Source organism: Pleurodeles waltl, chromosome 5 (genome assembly GCF_031143425.1).
Source record: "Pleurodeles waltl isolate 20211129_DDA chromosome 5, aPleWal1.hap1.20221129, whole genome shotgun sequence".
Classification (NCBI taxonomy): Eukaryota; Metazoa; Chordata; class Amphibia; order Caudata; family Salamandridae; genus Pleurodeles; species Pleurodeles waltl.
The window spans coordinates 212,195,449-212,218,097 of NC_090444.1; the positions used below are offsets into that span (position 1 = coordinate 212,195,449).

At 43.0% G+C, this 22,649-nt stretch overlaps 1 protein-coding gene across 3 annotated transcripts in view; it reads left to right on the forward strand.

The window, feature by feature from the left end:
• ANGEL2 (angel homolog 2) overlaps window positions 1-22,649 on the forward strand; it is a 288,166-nt gene that overhangs the window by 51,533 nt on the left and 213,984 nt on the right. For 2 of the 3 annotated variants that reach the window (XM_069233907.1, XM_069233908.1), the window contains exons 2-3: window positions 3,487-3,969; window positions 21,410-21,669. In XM_069233907.1, the coding sequence (XP_069090008.1) occupies window positions 3,495-3,969; window positions 21,410-21,669 (735 nt within the window). In that variant the 5' untranslated portion in view covers window positions 3,487-3,494. The remainder of the gene's footprint in view (window positions 1-3,486; window positions 3,970-21,409; window positions 21,670-22,649) is intronic. The other variant, XM_069233909.1, reaches the window with a different exon arrangement.

The window sequence follows — 22,649 nt, forward strand, 5'->3', positions numbered from 1 at the left end:
GGCCGCCGGGTGGAAACCAAGTTTCCACCCGTCGGTCCAGGGGGGATATCGTCCGCAACACGGGAGCCGGCGGTGTTGCAGCGGTGCGATGGGTGCAGTTGCACCCGTCGCGCTTTTCAGCGAAAAGCGCGAAAAGCCCCATTGGGCCGTGGCAGGGGGCCCCAGCACTGCCCATGCCAGGGGCCCCGCGACTCCCCTTTCCGCCAGCCTTTTCATGGTGGTTCCTACCGCCATGAAAAGGCTGGCAGGAGGGGGATTACAACCGCCGGGACCAATGTGGCGCTTCGGCTGCGGTCGTAATCCCCAAGTTTGTACCGCCAGCCTGTTGGCGGTACAAACTCCAGAACAGCCCTGGCGGTCTTTGACCGCCGGGGTTGTAATGAGGCCCTATGTATGTATTGTTATTATTAAAGGGCCAGCTGTAAGCTAGCACTGGTTCTGTTTGAGAATGTTAAGAACAGTCCGTTAGGTGCGGCAGTTGAAAAGCAGATTGGGGACTGGTGCCAATGGCCATGGCTTGTTCTCCAAAAAAAAAAAACGAAGTAACTTTTCTTGTCCTGCGAATTACTCCACAGGCTGAAGCCAGACGGTTTAACATATTTGGGTATGACTGAGCTTGAACAATGCAGTCAGAGAGGCAAGTTCTGGCGACCTTAGTGATGGGGACAGAAAGCCACGGCTCTCAGTGAAAGAAACTGCACTTTCTGTCGTTTTTGAAAGGATGCAATAAAAAATCTGGTTTAAAGCAATTAATTTGAAGAACTTGTTAATTACACATTAAAAGGGATGCATGCACGTTCATATTGACGTTAATTTTAAATTTTCCCATAACATTAGCTGTAATGAATAGCACAAAGTTCCCACTGATTGCTTTAAGTGATGTACCTATATCTTTTACAATTCAGACGCATCGAAAGGCCTGTGATAAACATTCAAATCTGTTTCTTCCTGCCCTTTTGAGGACCCTGAAAGGAAAACTCTCCTGTATTTGTCACTTAAGTGCCAAACTGTATAAACAGTGGTTAACATGTTTGAAAGCTTTTGCAGTGAACGTGACAGCATAGACAAAGTAGGCTTTCATGCAACCCTACATGTATGGTAAGTATATTTTATGGAAGATTCGATGTGCGCCTCCGTCACTCAGTTCAGTTTGCTGATTTTTTTTTTTTTTTGTTTTTAATGTGTCCATGATTTATACAGTGATGACATCTGGGCCCGCACTTCATAAAGGGTGCACTGTCCAACTCTGTGCCACAGACAACCAATAACTGGGTGCACTAGCATCATACTGGGACAGTGCATCCCTATAGTCAGTGTGCATATGCCTGTACTGTCAACAGCACACTACTTAAAGGCAGACCAACTCTTTCAGCCTAACAGTCTGCCATGGGTGTCAGTTCAACAAAATGCCAGAGGTAGCGCAAATGACTTCACATAACCACTCTCTGACCCAATAACACCACAGGAAGTGACATTGTATTGTCGTTGACGCTGAATTCCTCCAAGAAGTCAGGTCGCATGATCTTAATCTAGATAACATCACTATAAACAAGCATTGGCAAAGCCAATAGGTCTATTCGAGATCAATTGACATCGCCATTTTTTTCAGCCATGTTGTTACTTATCCTGGCTGCTGGGCAGAGTGGTCGAAAGTTACAAAAAAATAAAATAATAATAATTAGTGCTATGACGGGGCTAGTGATGACTGTTCATAAGGCTTTTTTTATTTCTTTAAAAAAAAAAAATCTTTTTTACTTTCGGCGACGCTGCAGAGCAGCTGCATGCTATAAAAAAAAAATAGGCACAGCAAATATATTTTGCATAGGCAAGACCTATTGGCTTTGCCAATGCTTGTTTAACTTTCAGCCACGCTGCACAGTAATCGCCATGCTGTACAACATGGCTCAAAAGACTGAAACAAATAGATCTCAAATGGGCGAGTCTTATCCTATTTTTCTAAATCCTCCTGTTGTAACCTACCAGCTTTTTCCTCCATAGTTTTTCTGAAAACACTAAATACCCAGAGGTATTTTGTTCAGTATATGAAGGATAGAGGACTGGAAAGCTACGAACCTAAAAGACCCAACTGTCCGAACACATCTGTTAACATAAAGCCTAAGTCTCCCAACTTGCTAAAATGGCTCCCGTTTGACATAGGCAAACACCAGTTGCATGCCGATTGACCCAAAATTAAACTGGCCCGTCCATGTGTGCATGAAAATGATTTTCCTCTTTAATATGGCTGCAGTTGAAAGTACAAATAAGTCTACAAGAAGCTAATCAAGTCAAAAGCCCTCTGCGACTCTGAAGAGCGGAGTTCTGCGTATGTGCTAAAGTCTACAAACTGCTCACTGCCACAAGCTTGTGCTCATGAGTGAGAGGAACAGCTGAATGCCCGTGTGTGCGCTTTTGCATGGTCATCCCGGCACTTCAAAAGTGTTATCAAATGTAAGCTGCTCCATGAATGCTAAAATCATGCTTAAGTGGAGCATGAAAAACAAAATGTCACGACATAAGAATGGCAACAAATGTAATTTAAAAATTCTGGCAGTCACAGCAAATAACCAAAAACGAAATCACCAATGAAACCCGGCATGATACAAACATAATAACATTAATGTTATTTATACCTTGCAGATATCTTACAAACCTTCTTTTCCTCAACACTCGTAAGATAACAACCACCCAGCGCCCAATAAAGCCACACATTCAAACCTTAACCAAAAACACGACAGCAGCAATAGAATAACATAATATGTATCTGTGTGAACAGCAGCAATAAAAGAACAGAAGTCTGGTGGCACATTGTTTTATTGAACTCTGATATGTTGTAGAGTTCTGTGTTATTCGAATACGCTGCTCTGTGTGGTGCCAGTGAAGGACATTGATGATATTGTCCTCTGGATCTTTTGTTAGTGAAGACTGCTCTAAAATGGAGACAAGAAGAGACTATCTTATTTTACCACTACCTTGCCATCTCAATTTTTACTATTTCTTTACTTCTCCAAGATGAAGAGGTCAGTGGTACAAAGATGCTGAAATGTTGGAGACTTTTCGGTGATAGTCTTACTAACACCAAAACTAAACAATACACCAAACAGGTGCCCTGCTAAGATCATTTCACATACATCCATGGAGTAACAGCTGGCCAAGATTGGAATCAAACCTCTAAGGGGAAAGGTTTCAAATGTGTTTACCATGAGTAGTCAATGACCCTTGAGATCCATTTAGAAGAATCTCTCATTTGCTGAGGTTGGTGCTTTAATAAATGTTGTGATGTAAAATTTCTTTTTTTTTTTTTTTCTTTTGGTGAAAATAGATTTGAAATCATTTAATGATTTTATAGATGGCGGGTATGTTTTTCTTATATACATTAAATTAAATTTGTTTGAAGTTCAGTAAATACACAAATCTATTGGTGAAGCACTCAAGTCTGATTTTACATGCAAGTTGCAACACTGAAATATTTTTTTCTGTTAATTGAAGGTCACTCCATGCTACCTCGTCATTTACAAAGTGTGGGCAGGAACTGGATAGCCCACTTGGAGTTTCCTCAGACATCTTGTTGGAATTGGAACTTTTCTGCTTATCCATGGTGGGTCGGAAACCCCTTTTGGGCCCCATTTCCACATGTCAACAGTTGGCCCCTTCCAGTGGATTGGAAACCTAACGTTTTGGGGCCTGTCAGGAGTAGATTTTCGTTCCAGAACTTTAGGCCTTTTCACACGGCACAGAACTCTTGGCTTAATCTGTCTCATTCCAACATGGATCCTCAAGGTGAAGAACCTCAGTATAAGCGAAGAAAGTTCACAGATGAAGAAAGCCCTAAAGGCAATGACAGCAAATCTTCCTCACCAAATAGGGAAGATTCTGGGATGCCGTCTCCACTCGAAACATCTAATTCTCAGGCCCCTGGGGAAAGTGAAGAAGCGAATCTAGTTCAAGAGGGGGATCGTGCCCGTTCTAGAGGTGACCTGCTCTGTTATTTGCTGCCTGTATAAAATGTTCAATTTCTTATACAACTTAAATGTCACAGTGCATCTTGCTATCACACGGTTTCCATTGCCAGACTTGCAATATAAAATATGCATACATTTTGCTGTAGGGTAAATTAGTTTTTTATGTTCCAGATACTCTTTAGAATTTTTGTTAAAAAAATATTTAAAGAACAGTTGTTTGATAAAGGTACATTTTGTGTGCTTGCTTTTCCGCTACATTACTTGACAGCAATCATGAATTCATCACCAAGTACCTCCCTGAGAAATAAATCCTGTATATTTCTGGCTGCGGATGCTTGTGGGGATGGCTGTAAATAGTGGATGTAGGCATGCCAAGCATGGGTTGAGCCCGATTTGACTTTCGAGGGCGGATGAAGAAAAATAGAACCAAACTAAGCATCTCCAACATTAATGTTTCTCTTGCTTTTGCAATTTACAAAAAAAAAAAACAGACGTAGAAAAGCTGAGCTCACAGAATCTAAAGGTGCGTTTCTGTTGTATGTGCCTGCTTTTTAGCAGAGCTACCATTTGTGTGTCCTCTTTTTTTTTGTGATTTATCCATATAATTGAGCTTAGGACCCTTTCCCTCTGTACTGTGTGTTAAGGTAATGTAGTAGTATTAACATAATAGTTTCCTGCCTTCCCTTACGCTGCTTGTTAATTAAGAAAGAAATGTTGTCCTTCTAAACATATACTGAGTCAAATTCAATTGATATAAGATACTTGTATTTATTGAACATAACGTACTGATTTAGGTCAAGAAATAATTGAACACAAAGCATTGTCCTTTTGTGGCAAAGGAGTAGAAAACATTATATTAGAGTGGCTAAATACCGCAATGTATAACCATGAAAATTGAGTTCAGATCCCAACACGCCCACATGAACATACTGTGTGAGTCTATGTAAATGACTAATTTTGGTTTACCTAATTTTAATTGAGCATCAAATCTGAGATAACCTTTAAGAAATTCAATGCAGGATATATGGTATACAAAATCCTCATCCTGTGGTTTAATAGAATAGGCAGTGATGATGTTCCACATTAAAATAACTGCATGTGACAAATTGACATCTTTTGGTTCACTCATGGCAGGATTATCAGGGCATTGAGAGTGGTGTTAAATCAGGGGTCTTCAAACTATGGGTCTCGTATCCTTGGGTGGGCACTGTGCAAGTACCACAACAAAAAAGACAAAGCTCGCCAACTTTTTTTTATTTACTATGGACCATTGGGAGGAAGCACAACAGCTTCTGATAAAAAGACACAAAATAAGATAATCTCTTTTAATGACCGTTGCCAGCTTCTTTTTAAGACCGATTGGTTTGTTCTTTGAATACTTATCTCCTGCTTTATGGAGGTTGCTACCAAGAGGTGGGTCCCGGTACAGGGTTGAGGACAGGTGGGTCGCAAATGGATTGAAGGAAGGCAGCTCAAAATGAAGGTATGATGAGTTCCTTTAGTGCTGGCCGATAGTTGTAAGAAAGAGGGCACACTTGACAATCTCTTCTAGCACTAGAAACTGTTCTGAGGTATCAGCTGGTAGTTGTGATTGGAGAGTAGGTAGTAACAGGAAGATCAAGTGACAGGAATGGTGATGGTAGGCATCAATAAAAGTGGGACGTTGGTAGGTGAGAAGGTTAGTGACTGGGCAATGGGTAGTGCCATGAGACCGGGAAGTAGTTGAAGTGAATTTCAGTGAATGGTAGAGGTGGAATAATACGGGAATGAGGGGACTTGTAAATTGAGAGGACTGGGAATTGGGAGGACTTGATAGGAGAGGTGAGGTGTGAGAGGAAAAGCTCCAGTAATAAGAGGACTGTGGCTGAAGAGGGGTGCATTGACGGCAGACTTGGGTAGTGATGGAGGAGGTTGTGGTGTGTACTGAAAGGAGTAGTGGACACTGACCGAGATGCCCACTCATGGGAGAAGTGGACACTATCTGGAAATTAGAGCAGTGGCAGGAGAGGTGGACTGTTTGCCGTGAGGTGATCAGTGACATCAGAGGTGGTTACTGACTGCTTGGAGAGGCAGTGTCTGGAGAGAGGTGGGCGCACTAATGGAATCTGGCCAATGCTTGAAGTGGTGTACAGCTATGGGAGATCTGGACCGTGATGGGAGAGATGGACAATGCTGGGGAAGGTGAGCAATTATACATTAGATATTTATGAGAGAAGTTAATAGTCAAGCGAGAGAGGGAACCAAAATCTGCTCAGTGATGTAGCATTGGCTCGGACACATGGGGACACTGACTGGTGAAGAGTGCCATGGACAAGGGAGTGAAGAGACATTGAAAAGGGACAATGGGAAGGACAAAGTCCTGTGTCTGAAGCTCCCAAGTACGATATCTTCGTGGGCAGCGTTTTAATACACTTTTGACATTGTATCGACATCTGTGAAAGTTGGCAAAGGACCCGTCACAAAAATATCCTGTGCAGGTGGACGGTGCCATACAAAGTTGAAATACCCCTGCATTAAATCCATGTTTGCAAACTATTACTTTTACAGACGTCCATGCAGTGATCTAATCTAATGCAGTAAAGTAAAACAGTCGTTCAAGAAGTGGCCTGTTTTTAGCGGGGGAGTCTTTATCGTGGTTTTACAGGACATTTGCTGCATCACTTACATGCACAACCTTTTGATGGCTCAGCTGGGAGCTTTGCCTCTTAGAGCCTTGCCCAGAGCTTTAGGTTGGCCTTGTGTTGATCCACAGTGAGTCCTCGTGCAACCCCGGCGGACAGAAGTAAGGGAATCTTTGAGACGTGTGTTTAGGTGTGCACGGAATCTACATCGGTTAAAGGGCTGTTTAACGCTCATCAGGCTTGCACTATACATAGCAGTAACACATAGAGGAAGAAGTGGCAGAAGCCTCCCTTTTCAGCCACCAAAATAGAGTGCCAAGCGTGTTCATATTTAAGTGGCTCTTGTGTTCAGCACTGCGGATCCCCGTGCTCACATAAGGAAATATCTGGCACGTGTGTCAGATGCTCAGGGTTACCTTAAACTTCAGAAGTTAAAGCGCGAAGAGGAAGGGGCAGGATGGAATCCGTTTAACAAGTCGATGCCTCGGGTGTGCACGGTGTCGCACACTGCTGTCACGCGGGGGCGCGAGCAAAGGCAGGCGTCCCTGCCATGTACTCTGCGTCAAATGGCAATCTGACGTGATTCAGCCGTACACACAGGGACCAAGAAGAGTGGATTTTTTACACTTTCATTACGGTGAGACTTAATTTACCTGGACTGAACAAGAAGCGACTGAACCCCGAGGAGGAAGGCAGGCAGGGCTACGAATGTTCAGTGTGCACACACGGGCCTGCAGCTGTCTCGTGCTAGGCGGAGAGGTTCGGGGCGACGGGGAGGTCGGCCAGCGCCTCTGAGGCGTCTCCAAAATTCACGAGTGGCATCAGGGAGGGCTGGGGGTTGAACTGTAGTTTTTCCTGGACTGAGCACCGAGGCACTGCATGCACAACAGGAATATGCAGCGTGTGTGCGCGTCCCACCCTGGCTACACCAATTAAGAGTATGCCACTCCCTCAGCCTTTAAAGAGGGAGAACAGGCACTTAACTGCTGGCTGTAAGAAGTAAAGTGCACGCATTTCTAAAGTTAGCAAAAATATAGGGTCCAACAAAATGTGTCAAATCTGGGGTGATGACATAGAAAATGTGGATTTCCCACAGTATCATTTTGACAAAATGCGGAGACCTCATTTAAGTAGGTATGCATTTTATTCTTCAGTATGTTAGACGTCACATTAGTCATTATAATCTGCCCTAGAATCTACTTTGGAGGTACAAGTTAGTGATGGATTATAATTATAAACAACTAGAGCAGCTACATCCTCGGTTACAAAGCAGGCGGAATCAAGAGTCATGCCCTCTGTGAATAGCCCCTGAGGCATTCCTGTATTGGACGAGTTTACCTCTTCTTCATCAACACATACCAGCTGTTTCTTTCTTCCCAGATGGTCGAAAATTAATATTAATAAAATCTCTAATAGAGACAGTCATGCTAACTAGTGAAGTTTGAATTCTATTACTGTTTCTATCTGGTTCATTTATGCTTCTGTTCATCATCTATGCACATGTGATGTCACCGGTGCAATAATGCCTACATCTCATTTAGTCTGTACTATATTGCATTTGCTCAAACAAAGGTAAAAACTTTTTTGCCAACACGTTTCTTTCCAGCTGACTATATTCATTGTACTTCATCTGGACTACAAATGATAAAAACAAATAAGTGAATAAAATTCTATATGTAATATTCACCATAAAATCAGTAGTATTCTCATGCTGTTCTAATAAGTGAGTGAGTACCCCAGTCACTTCAAAAGCATATGTTCAAATGTTAGTGGAAACCTGTCCTCGTACATTTCAGCACAAAGAAAAGTGTATAAGACAAAGAGAATTACTAACCGAAATTGTGTCCCAAAATTAAACAAAGTCAAAGACTAAATGTCCAAAAGTATAGAATATTAACTCCTACTTACAGGCCATATATCACAACTTGTTTATACAGGCGTTCATTATGAAGTCTGAAAACATAATGGAATATTATAATATAAAATTTTGCGTTCACTGTCAGTGATTCCTGCAGCAGATTGCGATATTGCATTAATTAGGTTCTTAACAACAAACACTGTCTGGTGTATGCCTCTAGTGTCACAAAACAACTCAGAGTCACCAAATCATGCCAGTAGGTCCGTTTTATCTCCTGACATAGGTTCCCTGTACTAAGAAAAGAAATCGATGAATATATCCACGAGTGGCAAAAACATCTAATATTGGATACATCATGCATCCTTCTTATTAAATATTCGCAGAAAGATGCCTCTTTTGCGTTCTGTTTAGTGAGTGATATAATTTCATATAGTAAAACATGATTATATGATTACCTGATATTTGGTCTGGTCTACTCTTTGCTGAAAGAGGTCATAAATATTTAATGCACGGTTATTGGTGTAGTGTAGAGCAGAATGTCTTCAGTCGTTAAAGAAACAATATCTTGCTGGTAAGAGATTAAACGCAGCCTTTTTCCTAGTCGAAAAGGGAATAGAGTTCAGTGTTAACACTGAGTCTTCAATTTTAAGTGATGCCATTGCCTTCTGTAGTTGTCAATACCATGGGTTACCTGGGCTTTCTAATATGTCCTTCGGACAGGCCTTGTGTGTGTTCTTGGGCGCCTTCAATATCCGCAGGTAGTATTTCAGGGTGTTGGACTTGCAGGTTAGTGTCTGATTTGCCTCGCTTAATTCCAGGTGGTTTTGAGGTCTACAAAGAAACCTGGGCAATTTTAAATATTTTCTTGAATGCTAAGGACTAGGCACGCTCCAGGCTGGCCTCAGGCACCAGGGAAGGCCAAGTGCCCGTAGTGTAGATCTGGAAGAAGGGTGGCCTTTATGACTTTGAGTATTGAGGTGGCAAAATGGCCTTTTAATTTCTTGTTGAGGCAGGTGAGACCGTAAGTGATGGCCGCAGCTTTATTTTTTTAGGGAGCCAGTGTGGGCTGAAGGTTTGGAGGTATCTGTGAACGAGACCCCCAAATAATTGTATTTCTATGCCATTTTAATAATCATGGGCGCCATGTGCCAAGTTAGAAAGTTCATATTCTTTTGATGCCCAAAGATTAAAATAATCAACTTTCTTCGTGCAATTCCTTCGGATGCGCAGGAACTGCCCAAATGGTAGGTTATCCCTCAAACTTCTCTGGTGGTAGCTATTGTACTGAAGCAATGCGTTTCTCTCAGTAGGTTTCCTGTACAGCGACGTAAACAACCTGCCTTCCTCATTTCCTATTATCAAGCCTAGGAATGGAATGCTGTCCTTACTGTAGTTCATCGTGAACTGCATGTCTATTGATCTTATATTAAGTCATGTGTGGAATGCATGCAGCTCTGTTACTGAACCTCTCCAAACGAAGAAAAAGTAGTCAGTGTACCTGGACCGTTTTATGATATGCTCCATGAAAGGGTTTGCAGGGTTGTGAATATTCTGTTCCTCATAGTCTGCTATGCCATGGTTCACTAGATCCGGGGCAAAACTTGCCTCCATGGCTAAACCTTTCACTTATTAGTAGAAGCAGTTCTCAACTTAAATGTTTTTCACCATAGCTATTTCCAGCTGAATTTGCATATATAACACAACAAAAAAAAGCTGGATAAACTGGCGAACGATTTGGTCAAGTATGATAAGAACATAACATACCCATACCTACATGAAGATTGTTACAAACAGGACGAGACAGGCTAATATCTGAATAGGGGCAGAAGTGGATACAGAAGGTACACAGGCTTCTCTGTCACTTCAGCCACAGGCAGTGAAGCACCTGACCCTAATACAGGTACAAATCAAGAGAGACATGGACATACAGACCACCCAGAGTCATCTTTTTTTCGGGACGGGCCAAGGCCTAGGGTGCCGAGTTCGGCCAAAACGCGTTGTGTGTGATTAAACTTGCCACGGTGTTACTGTCCCTGACATCCTGAGTATGCGTTTAGTACTGTTATTTTGAGAGATATATATATATATGTTCGATGGCATGTGTAGCTGCAGATACACATGCTTTGCACATCCCGCCATCTAGTGTTGGGCTCAGAGTGTTACAAGTTGTTTTTCTTTGAAGAAGTCTTTTCGAGTCACGAGATCGAGGGACTCCTCCCATTTCGGCTCCATTGCGCATGGGCGTCGACTCCATCTTAGATTGTTTTCTTTCCGCCATCGGGTTCGGACGTGTTCCTTTTCGCTCCGTGCTTCGGTTCGGAAAGTTAGTGAAAAACTCGGAAAATTCGACGGTATTGTTTGTGTTCGGTATCGGGTTAGCTACAACAGATCGACACCGAATTCGGAAGAGCTCCGGCGGCCCTTCGGGGTTTTCGGTTCCCTGGCGGGGCCTGGTCGGCCCGACCACGTACGTCTTCAAGGCTAATGGAACGGACCCCATTCCGCTTCTGCCCCGAATGCCACAACAAGTATCCTTACACAGATCAGCATCTGGTCTGTAATTTGTGTTTGTCGCCAGAACACAAAGAGGATACCTGTGAGGCCTGTCGAGCATTTCGGTCCAGAAAGACTTTAAGGGACCGAAGAGCAAGAAGATAACAGATGGCGTCGGTGCCGACAGGACAAATGGAGGAAGAAGAGGAAGCCTTCTCCATCGAGGATTCGGACACGGAAGAAGTCGATCCTGAACAGACGCCGAAAACCGTGAGTATTACGTCAATACACAAGACTCGCATAAAAAGCAGTAAAGCCCAGGGGACGCCACCACCAACAGGCCAATGGCTTAACCCGAAAAATAGGTGACCGGGCATCGGCACCGAAAAAGGGCATGCATGTGTCGAAGTCATCCGACTCCGGTCGAGATATCGGCACAGAGCAGACTCGACCCCGAGACACCGGGTCAGAGCAGACTCGACCCCGAGACACCGGGTCAGAGCAATCTCGGCACCGAGAGAGCGGCACCGAACCAAGTCGGCACCGAGAAATCTGTATGCCGAAGAGCAAAAAAGTGTCGTCGGAACTGAAAAAGGCAGCCGAAAAGGTTTCGATACCGAAACATCCGGCCTCGGAACCCAAATCAAGTTCCTACACAGAGGAACAAGGCCTGTCCTCACAGATGCAAACACATAGATTTGGACAGGAACTGGAGACAATGGAGCCAGACTACACCCAAAGAAGGCTCCACATCCAAAAAGAAACAGGGAAGATCAACACTCTCCCTCCGATTCGAATGAAACGCAAACTTGCCTTCCAAGAGAAAGACAAGCAGCCACAGGCAAAGGTGGCTAAACAAGTAACCCTGCCACCGTCTCCACAACGCTCTCCGCAACCATCACCGGTAGCCACTCCACCAATGATGCAATCCCCAACTCATACAGGGATGAGTCAGGATGATCCAGACGCGTGGGATCTTTATGATGCACCAGTGTCAGATAACAGTCCTGACTGTTATCCAGCTAGACCGTCACCACCAGAAGATAGTACAGCCTACGCACAGGTGGTGTCAAGGGCAGCGGCGTTTCACAATGTCAGCCTGCATGTAGAGCCAATTGAAGACGACTTTCTATTTAATACACTGTCGTCCACACACAGCCAGTACCAGAGTCTCCCCATGCTACCTGGAATGCTAAAACACTCCAAACAAGTGTTTGAGGAGCCTGTAAAAGGAAGGGCCATTACTCCAAGAGTGGAGAAAAAATATAAACCGCCACCAACAGACCCCGTGTACATCACACAACAGTTAACACCGGACTCAGTGGTAGTAGGGGCAGCTCGCAAGAGGGCGAACTCACACACTTCAGGAGATGCACCACCTCCAGACAAAGAGAGTCGTAAGTTCGACGCAGCAGGGAAAAGGGTGGCGGCACAGGCAGCAAACCGGTGGCGTATTGCCAACTCACAGGCTTTGTTGGCCAGATACAATAGGGCTCATTGGGACGAAATGCAACACTTTATAGAACATTTGCCCAAAGAGTTCCAAAAGAGAGCACAGCAAGTGGTGGAAGAAGGACAGAGTATCTCAAACAATCAGATACGGTCAGCAATGGATGCAGCAGACACAGCTGCTAGAACTGTAAACACAGCAGTGACAATAAGGAGACATGCATGGCTGCGTACATCAGGATTCAAGACGGAAATACAACAAGCCATGCTGAATATGCCATTTAACGGACAGCAGTTGTTTGGGCCGGAGGTGGACACTGCCATCGAAAAACTTACAAAGGACACTGATACAGCCAAAGCCATGGGCGCACTCTACTCCCCACAGAGCAGAGGCACATTTCATAAAACACAGTTTCGAGGGGGGTTTCGAGGACAAAGCACGGAACCCACAACCTCACAAACAAGGCCCACTTATCAGAGCCAATATCAGCGGGAAGTTTTCGGGGACAATATAGAGGGGGACAATTCCAAAAAAGTAGAGGGAAGTTCCAAAGTCCCAAAAACTCCACAAAACAAGCAGTGACTTAGACGTCACAAATCCCCAACACATAATACCTGTGGGGGGGAGGCTAACCAAGTTCTACAAACAATGGGAGGAAATAACAACAGATACTTGGGTCCTAGCAATTATCCAGCATGGTTATTGCATAGAATTTCTCAAATTCCCTCCAAATGTCCCACCGAAAACACACAATATGTCAAAACAACACATGGATCTTCTACAACTGGAGGTCCAAGCGTTGTTACAAAAAGAAGCAATAGAATTAGTACCAATTCATCAGAGAGGAACAGGAGTTTACTCTCTGTACTTTCTCATACCCAAAAAGGACAAAACTCTAAGACCTATATTAGATCTCAGAACGTTGAATACCTACATCAAATCAGATCACCTTCACATGGTGACATTACAGGACGTAATCCCATTGCTCAAACAACAAGACTACATGACAACACTAGACCTAAAGGATGCATACTTCCATATACTGATACATCCTTCGCACAGAAAGTACCTAAGGTTTGTATTCCAAGGGGTACATTACCAATTCAAAGTGTTGCCATTCGGGATAACAACTGCGCCAAGAGTTTTTACAAAATGCCTGGCAGTAGTAGCTGCGCATATCAGAAGACAGCAAATACATGTGTTCCCGTACCGAGACGATTGGTTAATCAAAACCAACACGCAAGAACGGTGTTCACAACACACAAAGTATGTCATTGAAACCCTCCACAAAATAGGTTTCTCACTCAACTACACAAAGTCACACCTTCAGCCGTGTCAAACACAGCAATACTTAGGGGCAACAATCAACACAACAAAAGGGGTTGCCACTCCAAGTCCACAAAGGTTACAAGCATTTCACAATGTAATACAGGCCATGTATCCAAAACAAAAAATACAGGTCAAGATGGTGATGAAACTACTAGGCATGATGTCCTCATGCATAGCCATTGTCCCAAACGCCAGATTGCACATGCGGCCCTTACAACAGTGCGTAGCATCACAATGGTCACAGGCACAGGGTCAAATTCTAGATCTAGTGTTGATAGACCGCCAAACATACACCTCGCTTCTATGGTGGAACAATATAAATTTAAACCAAGGGCGGTCTTTCCAAGACCCAGTGCCTCAATACGTAATAACTACAGATGCCTCCATGATAGGGTGGGGAGCACACCTCAATCAACACAGCATCCAGGGACAATGGGACACTCAGCAAAGACAGTTTCACATAAATCACTTAGAACTACTGGCAGTATTTCTAGCGTTGAAAGCGTTTCAACCCATAATAAGCCAGAAACGCATCCTTGTCAAAAGAGACAACATGACAACAATGTATTATCTCAACAAACGGAGGAACACACTCAACACACAGTTGTGTCTCCTGGCACAGAGAATATGGCATTGGGCGATTCACAACCACATTCGCCTAATAGCACAGTTTATTCCAGGGATTCAGAATCAGTTAGCAGACAATCTCTCTCGGGATCACCAACAGATCCACGAATGGGAGATTCACCCCCAAATACTAAACACTTACTTCTAAAGATGGGGAACACCACAAATAGACCTATTTGCAACAAAAGAAAACGCAAAATGCCAAAACTTCGCATCCAGATACCCACAGGATCAGTCTCAGGGCAATGCGTTATGGATGAGTTGGTCAGGGATATTTGCATACGCTTTTCCCCCTCCCCCTCTCCCACTCCTTCCATGTCTGGTAAACAAATTGAGTCAAAACAAACTCAAACTCATACTAATAGCACCAACTTGGGCAAGACAACCTTGGTACACAACACTACTAGACCTCTCAGTAGTGCCTCATGTCAAACTACCAAACAAACCAGATCTGTTAACTCAACACAAACAACAGATCATACACCCAAATCCAGCATCGATGAATCTAGCAATTTGGCTCCTGAAATCTTAGAATTCTGACACTTAGACCTTACACAGGAATGTATGGCGGTCATAAAACAAGCTAGGAAACCAACCACTAGACATTGCTATGCAAATAAGTGGAAAAGATTTGTTTATTATTGCCATAATAATCAAATCCAGCCATTACACGCATCTGCTAAAGACATTGTAAGCTACTTAATACATTTGCAAAAGTCAAAGCTAGCTTTTTCATCCATTAAAATACATTTTACCGCAATTTCAGCTTATCTGCAAATTACGCACTCAACTTCATTATTTAGGATACCAGTCATAAAAGCGTTTATGGAAGGCCTAAAGAGAATTATACCACCAAGAACACCACTAGTTCCTTCGTGGAACCTCAACATTGTCTTATGGGTCCACCTTGCGAACCTATGCACTCATGTGAAATGCAATACTTAACATGGAAAGTTGCATTTCTAATTGCTATCACATCTCTAAGAAGAGTAAGTGAGATACAAGCATTTACCGTACAAGAACCATTTATTCAGATACACAAGCATAAAGTAGTCTTACAAACAAATCCTAAATTCTTACCAAAAGTCATATCACCGTTCCACTTGAATCAAACAGTAGAACTACCAGTGTTCTTCCCAGAGCCAGATTCCATAGCTGAAAGAGCACTACATACATTAGACATCAAAAGAGCGTTAATGTACTACATTGACAGAACAAAACAAATTCGGAAAACAAAACAATTATTTGTTGCTTTCCAAAAACCTCATACAGGAAATCCAATTTCAAAACAAGGCATTGCTAGATGGATAGTTAATATTCCAATGACTGAAATATGTAAGGCAGCCACATGGTCTACGCCTCATACGTTTACCAAACACTACTGCGTGGATGTGTTAACAGCACAACAGGCCACAGTAGGCCAAGCAGTACTACGAACATTGTTTCAAACAACTTCAACTCCTACAGGCTGAACCACCGCTTTTGGGGAGATAACTGCTTACTCGTCTATGCATGGCATGTGTATCTGCAGCTACACATGCCATCGAACGGAAAATGTCACTTGCCCAGTGTACATCTGTTTGTGGCATGAGTCGCTGCAGATTCACATGCGCCCACCCGGGAGCCTATAGCCGTTTCGAAGTTGATCTTAAACATTTGTAAATTTGTAAATATATCACTTTAAACTACATTATGTACATACATATTCACTCCATTGCATGGGCACTATTACTATAATACACAACTCCTACCTCACCCTCTGCGGGGAAAACAATCTAAGATGGAGTCGACGCCCATGCGCAATGGAGCCGAAATGGGAGGAGTCCCTCGATCTCGTGACTTGAAAAGACTTCTTCGAAGAAAAACAACTTGTAACACTCCGAGCCCAACACTAGATGGCGGCATGTGCAAAGCATGTGAATCTGCAGCGACTCATGCCACGAACAGATGTACACTGGGTCTTATCATGTCGGACAAGCCTAAGAAGAGGTTATTTAGGCCATGTGATACTTGTGGCAAAAAGAGACTGCATTTAGATGGCTCTCATAAAGAGTGCATTTACTGTCTTCACCATGAGCATACTGTGTAAGACTGTAACATTTGCAACACACTCTCTCACAAAGCTCCAAAGGACAGAGAGGGGAGATTGCAGAAGCTAAAATCTAAGGAAAATCCTCTTTCTGAGGAAGATAGTGATAACTCTTCTACAACTGTAAAATCCCACAAGAGGGATAGACATCACAAGAAAAAAACTGTTGAACGACCTAAAAAAAAAGCTTCAAAGATAACTCACTAGCAGTGTTTAAAGCACTATAAAACATTTGAGGAACTACCCCTGGCTAAAAAAAAAAAACTACTCTCTAAGTTCCCTTTTAAACCTTCAACTCCTATCAGATAGGTTTCTGTCAAAAGACCTACAAAATCTCTTCCAGCAGCAAATACAGAGACCCTTTTTACACCAAAATTAAAAATGTCAACATTATTTTTACAGTCGATGACTACATTGGCGACAACAGCATTGTCAGTGACACAACTACAGCGTTGACATTTACCTTAACGATATATCTAATGATATTGTCTTCATCCTCTGCAGCGTCAATGGCTATCACTTCTTCAACATTATCGTCTGAGGGAATCATCTTTAAAAAAAAAAAAAAAAAGGCAATCTTATACTGTGCTACTGCATTCACTGTTGAAAGGACCTTTGTCTATGTCAACGACTATGATAGAGTCAAAGACACGGTTGACCGAGTAGACATTGCCAACGGTGAAGACCCTGACGATTGCCCCATCGATGATGACCATTTTAGTCGGAAAAACACTTGCAGAGGCTTTACCCAGAAATTCGCAACCCACATTGATGCCTGCTTCTATAATGCAATTTATTGAGCCAGAAGCCAAGGATATTATCCCCCCATACATTTCCTAGCAACGTTTTGCCATTTCCTGTAGCACATTTGCTTGATGAAGATGACTGACGAGGAAGGTCCCTTAGAGGTGGCTTATAACTCCTGTGAATTAAATGTGAAAGTTCAGGATGATAATGGTGACGAACAATACTATCACAACTACTTAGCTGAACATCCAGAGGGTTATGAGGAGTGTTCTTCCTGAAGACACCACGAGCAACAGGAACACCCAATTCAAATGCACAAGACCTAACATCTAATCTGCAGCATGTGATGCTGGACTATTACAGAAGATTTCCTGATCCAGGAACAGATGTCCCTACATCACAACCACAGACACCTTTTAAGAGCTCCAAGAGGTAAATCATCAACCCCCTCGCACCTTAGAATTGCAGGAAGTCTCTTCATCTTAAATACACCAACCTTGGATGAGGATGCAAAGGAAGGGGAGACAAGAGACTCCGCATCAGTCCATAGCGAGTGAGATGACTACTTAATCCATGCTCCTTTTCCTCCTATACCATCACCAGTCAACTCCTCACCAGAAGACATTGGTGGTTTCCATAACATAATAGAAAGTGTGACGAAAAGATTTCAGCTTCCTACTACCTCCTAACACACACTGATTTTTTTATTTATTTTTTTGTAACGATTTTAATGAGCCAAAGAAAAGATCAGTAAGGACCACCCCAATTGTTGTTTTCATTTGGCAAGAGTGTCTGAAAACAATGAAAAACCCAGCTACAGTCTGGGCAGTAATGCTCAGATTAAACAAGAAGTACAAAGCGCTGGATAACTCTCCGGCATGTCTTGTGGGTCATTTTAAACCAGATTCTGTGATTACTCAAGTTGCCCAGAGATGTTATAAAAATCCATCCCACCGGACTGGGATGGGTGCCGCGTAGACCGTATTGCCAAATGTTACTCTAGTGTGGTAGCCTTCGCAGTTCCGACAGCCATTTCCTTAGCAATCCTAGGGTGATTCGACTTAGATTACATAAATGTGGTCTGATATGGTGCAATTTATAGACTTCTTACCAGGAGATGCAAAGATGGTAGCTAAAAAGATTCTCCAGAAGGGAGAAAGAGTCTCAGTTGAAATTGACTGTGCCATAGAAATTTCATCAACAGGGCTCAGGCAATTAGCTTGAGCAGCAGTACTTTGGAGAAAAGGCTGGCTGAAAGCAATGTCCTTCAGAAGAGAGGTCCAAAGTAAGATCCTGGACATATGCTATATTACACTGAAGCCTTGTTCAGCACACATGTTGACAACACTTTGCTGTTTCTGTGCAGGCTTTGATACTATGCAAAGTCTCTGGGTATGTTGCAGATGTAAGACAGCTCTTTCGAGGAGCTAGGGACAGAGGCTCCTACTCTTATCGAGGAGGATTCCAATACTACAAACAACTATTTCAGCTGTTTTAAACTCAATTTTGCTCCCAATACGCACAGCAATACCAACAACATCTATTGTTGGCGTACAAGCAACCAACAAAAGATAAGCAACCCCCTAGAGGAAGAGATACAACTAGAAAACAAGGACCCCTCCTTGGTGCTGGTTGCCTCCCACTACTAATCAAAACAACTTGGGGACCGAATATCCAGTTACCTTTTGTCAGTGGTCCCTCATCACTACAGACAAGTGGGTCCTGGATGTCATAACTTGGGGCATGCACTCAAATTCATCAACAAACCACCATAACGTTCCCTCAAAAGAACCCCTACCTCCCCATTTAAAGAGGCTTTTGAAGTACATTTCTATCCTGTTAGCAAAGGGTGCAGAAGAGCGGTTCCCAAAGGCTCAGAGGGGAATCAGTTTCTACTCTTGTTTCTTTCTCATAAGGAAAAAGTAAGGAGATTGGCGCCCCATCTTAGACCTTAGGAAGCTCAACAAATACCTGAAAAAACAGTCCTTCCGCATGGTCTCCCTGCAGAGCATTCTCTTACCTGGATGACTGGTTAATGAAAGCTCCAACATCCCAAAAAGCCACTGTGGATTACCGTACAATGCCTCTCATTGTTTGGGAAACTAAGCCTAACAGTGAGTGTACAAAAATCATCAGTCACTCCAACAACAATATGAACGGTTCTAGGAGCACTCCTAGATACTGGGACAAGGCATACATTTCTCAGGAACGACAGAACAAGATTCAGTAGCTAGCTCAAGGCCTGAGCTAAAGGAGGCCCCTTTCATTTTGTTGATACAGATCGTTACTAGGGATGCTATCCTCTTGCATTCCACTTATCCCGAATTGCAGACTGCGTATGCTCCACTGCAGGAGGAAGTAGATAAGCAATGGACACAGATGCTAGGGTCACTTGACAACATCATCTAAGTCACTTCCACCATAGTAACATCAATGAGATGGTGGTGTCTCAGTGCAAACATCGCACAGGGACTAGCTTTCCTCTCCCAAATAACACACTTCATAATAATAACAGATGCATCACTGGAGGGATGGGGTGCTCATCTCCAAGACCTTCATCAGTGGCAAATGGACTCCTGCCGAAAAGAGCATGCTTATAAATCAATTAGAGTTCAAAGCCACAAAACTTGTTCTACTATCATTCCTGCCCAGAGTAGCATGCTCATCTGTTGTCATTCCCACCGACAATACCACAAGCATTCATTACATCAGCAAGCAGGGAAGAACAAGATCATCAGCCCTGTCAAAACAAGCGCAGACAATTTGGGAGTTTGCTCTGCAACATCAAATAACTCTAAACACGGAACATGTCCCCGCAACGTCCCATGTGCTAGCAGACACATTGAGCAGAATTTCTACCAGCTGCCACAAGTGGGAACTCGATCAGCATACTCTAGAGAACATATTCTCCCTCTGGGGCAAACCACAGCCTGTTCTATTTGCAACCAACAACAACCGGAAATGTGAGTATTCTGTAATTTGGAAGCACTTAAAAGAGTTGTGGGGGAATATATTTTCGATTAGATGGGTAAAAATATTTGCATATGCTTTTCCCCCAAAGCCATTAATACTGAGGATCCTCAAGAAAATGAAAAGAGAACCATGCCGTCTGATTCTCATTGCTCCCAGATGGCTGAGGCAGTTCTGGTTCATGGAACTCCCGCTTCTTTCGGAACAGCATATTCAACCGAAGCCCATCCAAGCATTACTAACGATGAGCAATGATGAGGTACTTCATCACAGTCTGACGCTGCTACATTTATTGGCCTGGCTCCTGAGTTCCATGAATTTAAACACTTATTTATCCACAGGAGCAGATATTCAACAGAACTTATAAATTCAAGTGGAAACATTTCTGTCTCTGGAGTCACAGTAAAGGAGTACATCCATTCTCTTCTAACCCTGAACAGTTATTGCCATATGTTCTGCATTTAGCAGAATCTAGACGTTCACATTCATCTATTAAGGTGCATTTGGCAGCAGTTTCTTGCTTTCACATATCAGACAAATAACTGTCCCCCTGGTTTTCAAAGAAAACAAATGTAATGTTAACTTTTATGTAGAATTTTCCCTACTGCCTTCTATGGTTCCATGGGACTCTAACTTCGAGGAAGGAGAATGATTCAAGCATGTGATTCTGTGAAAGATACCAATACTGGATAACTACAGTTACAGGTAAGTAACTTATTTTCTTATTTCAGGATTCAGATTGAAAGTACAGACTTGTGGACTCTGGTGTTAGTGTGCAGACTGACAAAAAGCTTTCCTGAATCTGCACTCACACAGATCTCAGTAGATGCTGTGCATCAGACAGCACTGAACTAAGGCAGTACAGACCTTTCTGCAGGCAGCTGCGGGAGCATGTATTGTCTAGCATATTGCCCATAAGCCCCCTCTTATTTGCCAACAACCCACTGCACAAGACTTTGTGATTGGTGCTGTAGAAGGGCCAACGCTCAGAACTCTCTTCTAGATCCTGCCTGCCTGCCCTATCAGGGATTCTTGGGAAAAACCCCGAAGACCCCTGTTATATTCCAGGAATGCTGTGCTTGCTTGTAGGTGGAAAAAATAATCGTTTGTAGCTGTGCATAAGTTACCTATCTGTCATCTTTGCTCCTTCCTGTTTAGGTGTGTTTAACATGCAGGTATTTAAATCTGTGGAGAATTGAGGAATGTGTTTGCTCTGCCCGGCATAACTTGTCGTCCAACTTTTGATGTTTTATTGTTTCTTTGCAGCAGGGATTGTACAGCGGCATTGGGAAGACTTCTGCCACCATTACAAAGATAGCACAAATAACCTTGGAAATAAATACCTGCATCAAGAACAGGCAGCAGATACTGAAAAGTTTGATTTTTCAGTAATGTCATACAATATCCTTTCCCAAGATTTGTTGGAAGATAATTCTCATCTCTATAGACACTGCCGGCAACCAGTGCTGTTCTGGAGCTACAGATTACCTAATTTACTTCGGGAATTCAGAGAATTCAATGCTGATGTAAGTGGTAACGAGTACAGTTGATTTTTTTTTAAGTAGTACTTAAAACTGCTTTACTTGCAAGTGAATATTTAATAGAACTTATAAACCATTTTTGTGGATCACATTTGAATAGACGTTTTTATTAGGTATCATCCACAGATAGGTTCTAGGAGTTTGTTGTTGAAAAACATCTCGTTGACAATGCCGACACCTACAGTGGAATTGGAGTCATTTCATTGTTCACTATTTGTGTGCTTTATTTGTCACTCGACTTTCTTGCCTCTTATTCATTGTTTTTCCTTCCTCTTTGTTTGTGCCCTCGCTTGGAGTATGCCTTCTTTACCATCTTTTTGATTGGATGACATGCATCCTTCCACTGCTCTCAATCGGAACTACCTGTTTTTATTCAAATAAGTTAGAGTCACAAGATCTTTTGTAACTTCTCCCATAACTCACAGTGCACAAGGACACAATCTCCACTTTAAGATTGTTTTTTCCCGCCATCGAGTTCGGCCGTTTTCAAGTAAGAGATCCAGAACCAATCCATTCTCGCGGACTTTTTGGGATCACTTTTTCGAGATTTTGGGACCAGCTACTTTTAAAGACAGTGGGTGAATCTTCTCTGACCGCACAGCCATTTCCTTAGCAACTGGTGGTCGATGCCTCTCTGCACCTCCTGACTAGACTAAGAGCACTGTCCAGCATTCATTTACCTTCTCTGCAATCCAGGTTGTATCTTCAGAGAGAATGCCTAGGGCAGGGTGCTATGGAGCGTACACCCTTCTATTCCAGGTCTTACCTATATGCAGCACAAAGTACTCGTGGTCATGCCAACACTGGACGCATCATAAGATTCATCGTCAACCCTTTCTCAAAACACCCAATATCATCAGGAAGTAAGACCTGCTTGATGTGTAGGCAGAAGAAACCGGCCCTTCAGGCGTTCAGTTGGCACAGAGCACACCCAACCCAGAGAGCATCTCCTACACAGCGGAGGA